This window comes from Copadichromis virginalis, linkage group LG15 (assembly GCF_057382275.1).
Source record: "Copadichromis virginalis isolate Kocher_CV1m ecotype Utaka linkage group LG15, C_Virginalis_male_GT1.1, whole genome shotgun sequence".
Taxonomy (NCBI): Eukaryota; Metazoa; Chordata; class Actinopteri; order Cichliformes; family Cichlidae; genus Copadichromis; species Copadichromis virginalis.
The window spans coordinates 14,903,997-14,914,891 of NC_140632.1; the positions used below are offsets into that span (position 1 = coordinate 14,903,997).

A 10,895-nucleotide genomic window follows, 5' to 3' on the forward strand; every position below is an offset into this window, starting at 1 on the left:
CATTGAGATCAAAACTTCCAGATCTTTATTGATACGATGGGAGCTAAACAAGAGCCAGTAAAAACCCTTTAACTGGAAGAGAATCAGCACATAAAGTCACCGCTGGCCAGTGTAGAGACAGACGAAGCATATGCGTTTCCCCTTCAGTCAGTCACATCCAGCGAGCAGCCGGAGATAAAGCGGCGTGGATACTGAAGACACCGGGCTCTTAAAGCAAGAGGTAAAATGAAAGGCCACAGCTTGAAAACAGCTTTTCTTGTCTTAGAGTTATTTAATCAAATGGGGTACTTTATTAAAATAAAAACTATAAGTGATGTTTAACTTGTAATTTAACCATCCTTGTGTCCGTGTCTGGTTAAAAAGACCGCGTTTCAGTTACCTTCTTCTGAGACAAACCTCTCTTGAACAAACTGGGATGTTGCCAATAAAAATAGTAACACCAGTTAATGGTTGCAATGTGAAAGTTAACATCTGTTGGACTGGGTGACTGAGGCCAGGTCTGTCCACGTTTATTTTTCTTCTTTCCTCCTTTGATGCTTTTCTCCCCACCAGCTTTCCAAAGAGGACCGACTCTTAATCCTCTGCTTTGGCCTCCATCTCCTCAGCGTCGTCGTCTCCATCCACCTCGGCGTTCTCGCGCTCTAACCTCTCCAGCTGCCGGGCGAGCTCTGTCTCATCCGTGTCCGTCACCACCTTAGGCTGCAGGACAAAGTTTACAGTATAGGCAGATGAGCTAAAGACAAACATGTCCATCCATCCATTCGCTTCCGCTTCTCCTTTTCAGGGTCGCGGGGGGCGCTGGAGCCTATCCCAGCTGTCATAGGGCGAGAGGCGGGGTACACCCTGGACAGGTCGCCAGTCTGTCGCAGGGCCAACACACAGGGACAGACAACCATTCGCACTCACATTCGTTCACACATTCACACCTAGTGGCAATTTGGATTATCCAATTAACCTATCCCCACAAGCCGCATGTCTTTGGACGGTGGGAGGAAGCCGGAGTACCCGGAGGGAACCCACGCAAACACGGGGAGAACATGCAAACTCCACACAGAAAGACCCCGGCCTGATGTTGGAATTGAACTCAGGACCTTCTTGCTGTGCGGCAACAGTGCTTGCCACCGTGCTGCATGATCATGCCAAGACAAACATGATCATGAAAAAAAAAAGAAGAAAGAAAGAAATCATTCACCTCCATCTGGATATTAAACACGCCCCTCTTCTCTTCAATCTTCTCCTTGATAGCAGCCATGGCCTGGTTGAGGACAGAGAGGCCCTCTGTGCGCTCCAGGGTGGTCGTCGTCATCACATAGCGAGGGGGAGCGATCAGGTTGATCTGTAGAAGGTAAACACCATGAGAGACAGATCCAAGTAGAGCCTACAGCTAGAGACTTTTTACTTCTTGATGGAAGAGAGAAGGATTACCTTGATGGGCATGGCCTCTGTGGAGCAGCCCAGCCCAGCCCTCAGAGCTTCTTTCACGGCGTCGATCCCCTCGTAACCATAGCACGCCACTTCAATGTCTGCACGAGGTAGAGGAGGTTATCTTCACATTTCTAATTTATTCCTAAGTCCAACTGAGAAACACTGTGAGTAAACAGTCACCTGCTCTGATTTTGACAGCCTGTGGAGTGAGTCGCCTGTTGATGTTATCAATCAACACATTCCTCTCCTCCTCTGTTAAATCCAGGCCATCCAGAATAGCAGGATCTCTGCAGAAAGCCATCAACATGTAAATGTGTGCACACAGTGAACAACCTGTGTTTCATTTTAATAAGAGGTGCTGAAATGAGAACTTACGATACAGCCTGTTTGAAGACATCATAAGCGCCGTATCCTGGCCGCTTGTATTTCTCGTCGAAGACCCATGCGGTGCGCTGGTACAAGCTCTCTAGCTGCTCGTCCTTACTGTACTCCAACACCTCTGCCACGTGTCGCAGGATGCTGTAAACCTGCAAGCACTTTCAAAATCAGCTCAGCGCAAACAAACAAGATAGACATTTACAATTTCTTACAAATACACGTCTCACTTGTCTCACAATATTATAATGAACGCCTGAACCAAATGACCACTACTTTGACCACAACAAGGCTCAAAGGCAAGTTCCATCTACCTTAACTTTACACAAGACAAGGAAGTCCTCTCCAGGCTGGGCAACTTGCACCAAAATGACCGAGACAGATAAAAAGCACCTGACCAACTTACAGTTTTAGATTTGGTGAATTTATCCTCACACTTGATGGCCTCCTCTGGCGAAACTCTTCTTTTTGATAAATCAATGTATCCTGAGAAGAAAACAGAAGGAATGTAAAAAAAAGCTGTTTTAGTGCAGCAAGTAGTTTCTTACGATTAGGAATGATACGATTAACTAACAGGGAGGGATTCGATGGCCACTTGCTGGTCTAAGTTTCAAAATGTGCTCGTCTTTATTTCCTCATTACCACCTTTGCATTTCCATCCTGTGTCTCTACTCGAGTGTCGGTACATGGATCACAGGTCAAATCTGCACAACTATCTATATAAAGAAAATAGCCACGTAATACGAGTCAGATGAGCTGCATATTTTGCGATTAGCAGAAAATGTCCAGTTCAGTAACTCAGTTCAAAGTGCTCATGCTTAATTCATGTCAGTTTTGTTTTTCCTTTTTTTTTTTTGGAATGTATGAAATATGCCGATGTGTTATAAACTCAAAAATCATCATCTTCATTCATCTTATAACGAGCCTCAGTTCACCCACTCTCTCAGACAAGCTGTTTAAGGCAAACTTGCATCTGATTGGGCTGCTGCTGGTGGGTGGAGCTGCAGTTCCCACAGAACTTTTGAACAGATAAAGATATCACCTTCTAGTGACATCACACAGAGCCGAAAGCACAAGAAGGGTCTGAAACGGTGCATTAAAAAGCAGCCTGAAGCCTGAGCTTCAGGAATTACTCATACATATGGTGACCTCATTAGGTCCCCTTTAATTATTCCAAATGAGATATTCTGTGTGTCATGTGAGACTGTCCTGACATTAAACTGGTGAATGCTATAACATAATGCAAGTTATTGATCATATTACCAACCACAGCCTGTCTCAGTCCACCTGATGTCACAGAATAACACCTCTAGCTTCAATTCAAAAAAGGAAATGTGGACCACACAAAAAGATCTCATTTCATATGGTTTTTATTCCACCACTGCCCTGCAGATCCGACACACCGCCAGTTTCAACTATACTAATCTACACTCACCCTTCTCTTTGTCTACTCGGATGACGACCACGCACTCGTTGCGGCCTATGCGGATGAGCTTGTTGATGGAGCGGATACGTCGACGCGACAGCTCGCTCAAGAGGATCATGCCCTCGATGTTGTTGTACTCCAAAAGGCTGACGTAGGCACCCATCTCAGCGATGGACCTCACGTTCACCATCACGACATCCTCCACCTCTGGGAACCGGTGCTGGTAAAATCGACAGCTGAGCCCCGGCATTGCTGTGAGGTCAGAAACAGTTAAGAAGACAGGGGGAGCTTAACGTCTGCAAGTCATGGCACAAATCTTCACTTTGCAGTTTTAAACACTGTGAAAAGTGCTGCTCGGCCTGTAACTTGGTGTTTCGGTACTAATAAATACAGTTTTTATTCTAGTTAATAAAAAAAATAGTCAATAACTTGTAACTAGCATCTCTGCCTCCACTGCTTCAGTTTTCACCAAAGGTTGTTTAAAAACAAGTCCCACAACTAAACACAATCAAAGCTCAACATTAAATTAGCAGAGAACCATGTATAAATTATTTCATTCTGGTTTTCTTTGTCTTTTTTAATCTCAATCATAGTGATTTGTGAATAATCTGTCACACCATCCCTCTGACAATCCTCCTTTTAGATGTAGTGAAAGAGACATGCAGAGCACGTGTCAGAGCAGATGCTAGAGACAGAATGAGAGGATCTGGTGTGGTGACCCCTAAAGGGAGCAGTCACCTACAGCACCTACAACGTAACCTAAGTAAAGGACCCATGACCCATTCATGCTTGTGTATGGTCTATTACGTGTTAATTACTTAATGGTTGTGAATCAGTGTTTTATATGTGGGGTCAGCCACAAATTATAGAGCCAATGATTATTATTCTCTCACTAATAAAATACAAACTATGCTGTGAAAAAGTAGACAGAAATGCACAAGAGGACTCAAAAATACAGAACAATCGTAATAGTTGTGGGCTGCGTCCACACGATGTCTAATTACATGTCAGGTTACAACATAGGCTTTCAACACAGAAGCACAAATCCCTTGTTACCAGGGCACATCACCGTGTTAACTTCTAGATTAGCTTGTATGAAATCACTGCCTAATGACCAAACAAACTCTCCTTGAAACAGCGTCATCATTCCATTCAAGATCTCCTGAACATTTTTCTGTTACAAACACTCATACCGCTGACTGGTCTGCAGCAGCCGTGCTGCTGTCGGCCTGTATTATGTGTATGACCACTTTATATTCTTCTAATATCACAGTTGTCTCCTCTTTAAAATCAACGTCCCTGCTGGCAGTAGGCTTATCCAGGTTTATGACCGATTGGATGCTGCTAATGCCAACTCTCTCATGTAACTGCACTTGTAGCTAGACTGAGATGACAAATAAGGGGACAGCCTTGCTATTCCCCAAATCTTTTGCTTTTAACATCCTGTAGTCCCTGTAACCTGAGGACAGCAGCCTACCCCCTGGAGTGTTTGACCCTTAGATCCTATCACCGTTGTTTTCCCATTCTTTGATCTCATCACTCCTGATTGTTGTCTTTAAACTCTAGTATCTTCTGCTTCTGTTTAACATTTACATATAAATCATCTCCTAGTGATAGTCCAGTGTGTGAATGTGTGTGAATGGGTGGATGACTGAATGTGTAAAGCGCTTTGGGGTCCTTAGGGACTAGTAAAGCGCTATACAAATACAGCCCATTTACAAATACCATGCCTCTTTGGTGGGTCAGAGTTGGCTCATCTTCCAGGACCCACTATCTGGGCTAGTATATGGCTAGTCCATTTCTTTGAGAGTTGATATCACATCAAGATGATAACCACCTTGATGTGATATCATGGTTATGCAGGCCACAGACAGGCAATTGGGACACAATGTCAGCAACCACAAGTACTCTGAGTTTGAATAACAATCTGTTGGGTGTAAAATGCTGCAGTCAGCCAATTAACATCAACCCCTTTCTACATCAGAGTATTTCAACTATACACTGCAGTGCCTGTAAACTCAGCTACCAGTAAAGACATTCCTTTATGGAAGAACACTGTAATGAAAAATATCACTTTTTCTATTTTACTCAGATTTTAAAATATTAGCTGTGGTCATTTTTAGAGGCTTTAACCTATAAGAAGACTTTGGCCATACAGATGTTTTCTCTCTAATCCTTAGTCTACTATCAAGAAAGGTGTGGACAAAATAGAGAGATACCTTCAATATTAAACGAAAAGTCTCAGGATGTTTGAATGGAGCCACTTATGTGTGTTTCTCTGTTTTCCCACCGAACAAAATCCAATGCCCAGGTTTAGCTTATAAAAATATCCAGGACATAAAATAAAAGCAGCGAAATGAAACAAACTTCTGCCATTTGTCGTTTTCTCCTGTTGCTGTGAATGGACTGATGTAACGCATCATCATCGCAGAAAAATCACTTACTGTTTAAAAGACAGAATCGGCGACAAAATATGGACACAAAAAGCTGCTTACCAAATATTTAGTACGTGTTACCAGCGACTGTATGACTTCCTAGTTATCACATTTAAAACCACGAGAAGAATGTTCATTCAAGCGCAGAAACGCTTTCTTTCAACATCAGTTAGCTTCCCAGCTAATAACCCGGTGCCCAGCTCACATGCGGCACACGCAGGCTAAGCTGTTAGCCGGCTATCTGCCAGTTCCGATCGTTCCCCAGTCCCCGCCAAACGACATCTTCATAAAACAAACTCACCTGTGTCATAAGGTTACAGAACGACGCGCCTGAATGTTCCGTGCTGACTTTGTTTAAATGTCAGATTCGGTTTTCTTTCTGGTGTTTTTTTTTTTTTTTTTTAATGAGTAACTCGGGCCCGCTAGCTCACATTCATGGGTGTGCTAATTTGTCGACCCGGAAAAGATCGTAGGGACCTTCCACACTGGCGCATGTGCAGAACGAGTTTGGTTCTTTGGTCACATGACGCGGAGGGCCAGCTGATCATCGCCGACAAGATCACGACCGTCAACTCGATCTGCTCTTCTAATCCTACACGAAGAGCAAGATTTTAGCTGTTATATGTCTAGATTAATAATTCAGGATTCGAGCTAAAGTTGTAGTGTTGATTTAGGGAAGCGGGAGTGAACTGAAAATCTCAGTAATCGACAAAAAACGGAAAGATGTCTGGAAAAGACAGGATCGACATATTCCCCTCCAGAATGTAAGCAGCTTGTGCGATGGCTAGTTGCTAAAGCAATGTAGCTTCGTTAAAGCTCATATACCACTGTTTTGTTGACATATTTGCTTTTATATATGAAAGTTGTGGATAATTTTCTGCATGCATTTGAAAAGCAGGGATCGCCGTTTTGTTTTGTGCCAAGGTTACCTTTTAAAAGAGGAAGAATCCTGCTGCTGTCATGTGATATTTCTAACATTATCCAAGTGTGAGCTGTCAGTCGGAGAGACTTCATTTTAATCTAATTTCACCTGCTTCCAGTTATATTACATTTAGGACTACTGAAACTGTAAAACACCGAGGTTTGACCCTTTTATCAGGTCCTGGGTGCAAATATCAGTGAGCTATGTATGTAGAGGAGTGGTGCAGATTGTGTTGTTCCTTACCTTGTTTTAAAAATAACGCTATTACACAAATCACAGCATGTGACACCTTCTGTCCGTAGACTCTTGGATCAGATAAGATCTCCTGAAAAAAAATCTGAAATTTTTGAAAATTTCTAAAATTCTGAAATGGTGAAAAACAGAAGAAATCTCAGGAAAATTAATGGGATCTCTCTTCCATGATGGGAAGGGATTCAGCAGATGTTGTACAGCATAGAGCAACAAAAGTAAATTTATATTATAGACGATCAGGATGACATCGTTAACAATCTAACATGTAACAATCTGTGAGTAATGTGACACAAAAGTGGGCTTGAATGTTGATGGCTGTATATTTTCGGCTGCTCCCTTATTCACAAAGAGGGATCCACAGAAGATGGATCCCCATATTTAACTGGTCTTACTCCAGGGATCTCTAACCTTTACACTATGGAGCCATGTTAAATTCCAACACAGGCCTAAGGCAGCATATGAGTCACCTGCTCAAGTCTGGAAAGAGCTGGGGAAAGATTCTGATTTGGAAAATCTTATTCAGCCTTTATTTAAATTGAAAGTTATCAGTCATGATAATTTAAATGAAAAGTCAATGAACAGTCAATGACAAGTGAGTTACAACTACTTAGCCATTTAGCAGATAAAATTCAACTTGTCAGCAGCTCATTGTAAGGTCTCCCACCAGAACTACAACACATGGACTTATATATTAGCTAGATGAAAGAGACGAACAGATACTACTACTTATTCATTTTTAAGGTAAGCTAGCAAATGGCTGGATGAATTACAACCCAGGCCTCCACACTATAGCCCTATAATATACAGGTTTTCCTGCTAAAACCAGTGAACCACACTGGTGCTCCAGAACAAACTACTACTCTTGACAATTAGCATTTAGTAGCCTGGTAGAAGAGGGAACAGAGGAGTTTCAGTAGTGGGTTTTTTTCCGCTTCATGGGCGCAGGATAGCCCTGACCTGAGGGCATTGAAATAAACTCACTAGAGAGAATGTGGCCACCTTGATTAATAAGACCCTTTTCTTTCTGAACTACACGTTTCTTTGGACTTGGTACTCTTGGAGTATAAGACTTTAATAATGCTATTAAGGCTGTTCCTGTCCTTCAGAGATGACCCATTGAACCAGTATATGAAATGGGGAAAATAAGAAGCAAATCCATTTTTAAAAAAAGAGCTTTAACAAGCATAGAGGTCGAGAGAGAAAAGAGGAAAATCTGCCGGTTTAAAAAAAAAAAAAAAAAAAAAAAACTGGGGTGAGGGTATCAACTACCAGAGAAGAGAGACAGAGACCTTGGGATGGCCTAAGGTCTGAGTGAAAACATGACAAGGAGATGAAATGAATGAAACTTGGTTGTGTCATTTTACCCCTAATTTAACCATCTGATTCAAATAGTGTTAAAAATATGTGGGTTTTCTCTGGATTTGCAGGGCTCAGACCATCATGAAGGCTCGGCTGAAGGGAGCACAGACCGGCCGCAACCTGCTCAAAAAGAAGTCCGATGCCCTCTCCATGCGCTTCCGTCAGATCCTTCGCAAAATTATTGAAGTCAGTTTAAAATGAGCCTTCGTTTTTGGTCCTAATGTGGTCAAAAGAACCGATGATGCAACAAATACTTTATTCATACATCATGATCTTTGGTTGGAGGCTGTAGCTCATGATAATGCTCAATTAATCTGATACTAAGAGGTGTTTCTATAGTAATTAATTGGGTACCTTCATTGTTATAAACTAACAAATTACAGCCAGTCTGAATCAAAACCTCATGAAATAAAATCTTCCTGAAGGCTTTCAGCTACATGTTTCCCAAAAGTGTGTTTATTTATACTTTTAGACTAAAACCAAGATGGGAGAGGTGATGAGGGAGGCTGCCTTCTCTTTGGCTGAAGCTAAATTTGCTGCAGGAGACTTCAGGTAAGAATGAGAATAACGTGTCAGCGACGTGATGTTGTGTTCTGGTGCAGATACACAAGCAACTTCCATCTGTTGTTTTTGGCCTACAGCACAACTGTAATCCAGAATGTTAACAAAGCCCAGGTGAAGGTCAGAGCCAAGAAAGATAATGTGGCAGGTTAGCATCAAAAAATATTTTCTCATTTTTAATCATTTTTTTGTTTTGTTTTGTTTAAAATATCTGCTGCTTTTCTTCTTTTAGGTGTCACCCTTCCAGTATTCGAACACTACCAAGAAGGCGGAGACAGTAAGTCCAGTCACACGTCTGAGTTTGGTGTAACTCTACATCGGGTTTGAAGGGAATCGCAGAGAGCGCTCACCCCACGATGTGTTTGTGTCTGTCAGGTTATGAGCTCACCGGTTTGGCGAGAGGAGGAGAGCAGCTCTCGAGGTTGAAGAGGAACTATGCCAGAGCTGTGGAGCTGCTTGTGGAGTTGGCCTCCTTACAGGTAGGAGGCGCTGTTACATATTAAAAGCATGCTTTATAGTTAGGGTTTTTTCCCCCCAGTGGTATTATCATTGAAAAAAGCACAATGTAACGTCCCTCATTGAAACTAAAATTGTATTGATGATCTCAAATGTAACTGTGCACAATGTGAGTGTATAATCAAAGGCTCACATCCTAAATGACCAAAACAACTCGTGAAAACAAAGGGGTAGCGTCTCCCGCTATAGTTTGTGTATTCCTGCTGTGTGGCATATCACTACAACATTACCACAAAGGATACATTCGTACACTGAGCCTGTGTGGATTAAAGATGCAGATAAAATGTAATCTATACTCTAGAAAAGCTGAAGTTTAAGTGGAAAAAATTGCTCAATTTTGGTTTGCAGACATCTTTTGTCACTCTGGATGAAGCCATAAAGATCACCAACCGCCGTGTGAACGCCATCGAGCACGGTAAACACACTTAACATTCAACTGCAACCTTTTATTAATACATTTATTTATTTATTAATTTTTTAAATAAAAAAAAAAGGGTTGGTGCAGGTAAAATAATTTTGAATCCGCTTTGCAGTGATTATTCCCAGGATTGATCGCACCCTCACCTACATCATCACAGAGCTGGATGAGAGGGAGCGAGAGGAGTTTTACAGGTGATGATGTTTTCTGTCTGCCTCGTGAAGGTTTTAGTGCATAAACCTAAAAAAAAACTTATCAGGAGGCATCTTTTGCATGTTTATTAGATATTCTTGTTCCAACTGGCTGTCCACAGCTCCGAATTCATTCTGTCACTACCCCAGCAACTTAAGTCCAAAACCAGACTGCCCAATCCTCAACTTTTGGTTATAACACAGAATGTTCTCTGCTTTGCCAGACTGAAGAAGATCCAAGAGAAGAAGAAGCAGCTAAGGGAAAGGACGGAGTTGGAAATAGCCGCCCGTTTAGCTGCTCTGGGACCCATCGCTGAGCCCGCCAACATGCTGACAGAGGAGGCGGATGAAGATCTGCTGTTTGAGTGAGGAACATTACAGGCCACCGACTTCACTAATCCTTTTATTTATTCTGTGCCTCTCTGGCCACGTCTGCGTGTCTTTACGTCAGCGATGAAAGTTGTTTGTTTCTTTTTTTGTGTCCACGTCGTGATGATTAGTTCTGAGTGTTTCCAGATGTGTACAGGGATCAAAGTGCTGTTCGGTATAATACACAAGTGAGACCAAAGCAGTCTCTAACAAATTAAGCAAATATTACAATGAATATGTTTACACATGGTGTGCAAGTGATGATAAAGAAGCGTCCCGTGTGACCGATCACCTTGTAGATATTCAAGTTTTATCATATATAGAGGCATTGCATGCTGTACAGCTTAAAGTGGTTGTGGATTTCAGAGGGTGCGAGTGTGCGCCGTGGAGACCCGTCCTGCTGCTCACTTCATATCGTGCGGTTCCTGTTACCTCACTGCAGGCTGTTTACCATTTCACCAGAAGCCCCAATGTGACCCTGTTGTAAAATGTGATGTGCAAGTCAAAACAGCCCAACACTTCATCCAAATAAAGATGTTCTAAATATTCAACCACTGATTGAATTTCTTTTTTCCCCACTGAAGGGAAAACATTTTAAGTTCCATATGTGAAGACTGCTAAGAGACTGCTTCAAAACCTTTAATCA

At 42.2% G+C, this 10,895-nt stretch overlaps 2 protein-coding genes across 2 annotated transcripts; one reads left to right on the top strand and one right to left on the bottom strand.

Annotated features, from left to right (window-relative positions):
* Window positions 1-2: 2 nt before the first annotated feature.
* Window positions 3-6,123, bottom strand: eif2s1b (eukaryotic translation initiation factor 2, subunit 1 alpha b). The gene is made up of 8 exons (XM_085432138.1): window positions 5,963-6,123; window positions 3,236-3,478; window positions 2,207-2,286; window positions 1,801-1,952; window positions 1,606-1,712; window positions 1,426-1,523; window positions 1,193-1,336; window positions 3-699 (listed from the first exon to the last, which is right to left on the bottom strand). The coding sequence occupies exons 2-8, from the start codon at window positions 3,474-3,476 to the stop codon at window positions 574-576; spliced, it is 948 nt and encodes a 315-aa protein (XP_085288264.1). The 5' UTR covers window positions 3,477-3,478; window positions 5,963-6,123; the 3' UTR covers window positions 3-573.
* Window positions 6,124-6,195: 72 nt separating this feature from the next.
* atp6v1d (ATPase H+ transporting V1 subunit D) lies at window positions 6,196-10,800 on the top strand. The gene is made up of 9 exons (XM_085432139.1): window positions 6,196-6,425; window positions 8,263-8,380; window positions 8,667-8,746; window positions 8,836-8,903; window positions 8,988-9,032; window positions 9,131-9,234; window positions 9,620-9,686; window positions 9,805-9,883; window positions 10,105-10,800. Exons 1-9 carry the CDS (start codon window positions 6,385-6,387, stop codon window positions 10,247-10,249), a joined length of 747 nt encoding a protein of 248 aa, XP_085288265.1. The 5' UTR covers window positions 6,196-6,384; the 3' UTR covers window positions 10,250-10,800.
* The last annotated feature ends 95 nt before the right edge of the window (window positions 10,801-10,895 follow it).

Excerpts from the sequence above, each read along its gene's own strand:
- atp6v1d (XM_085432139.1), top strand. The coding sequence starts at position 6,385 with ATGTCTGGAAAAGACAGGATCGACATATTCCCCTCCAGAAT. Across the intron at positions 8,381-8,666 it reads TCCTTCGCAAAATTATTGAA|ACTAAAACCAAGATGGGAGA; the intron begins GTCAGTTTAAAA and ends TTATACTTTTAG. Across the intron at positions 9,687-9,804 it reads TGTGAACGCCATCGAGCACG|TGATTATTCCCAGGATTGAT; the intron begins GTAAACACACTT and ends TCCGCTTTGCAG.
- eif2s1b (XM_085432138.1), bottom strand. The coding sequence starts at position 3,476 with ATGCCGGGGCTCAGCTGTCGATTTTACCAGCACCGGTTCCCAGAGGTG. Across the intron at positions 2,287-3,235 it reads CCGAGTAGACAAAGAGAAGG|GATACATTGATTTATCAAAA; the intron begins GTGAGTGTAGAT and ends TTTTCTTCTCAG. Across the intron at positions 700-1,192 it reads TGTTTAATATCCAGATGGAG|CCTAAGGTGGTGACGGACAC; the intron begins GTGAATGATTTC and ends TTTGTCCTGCAG.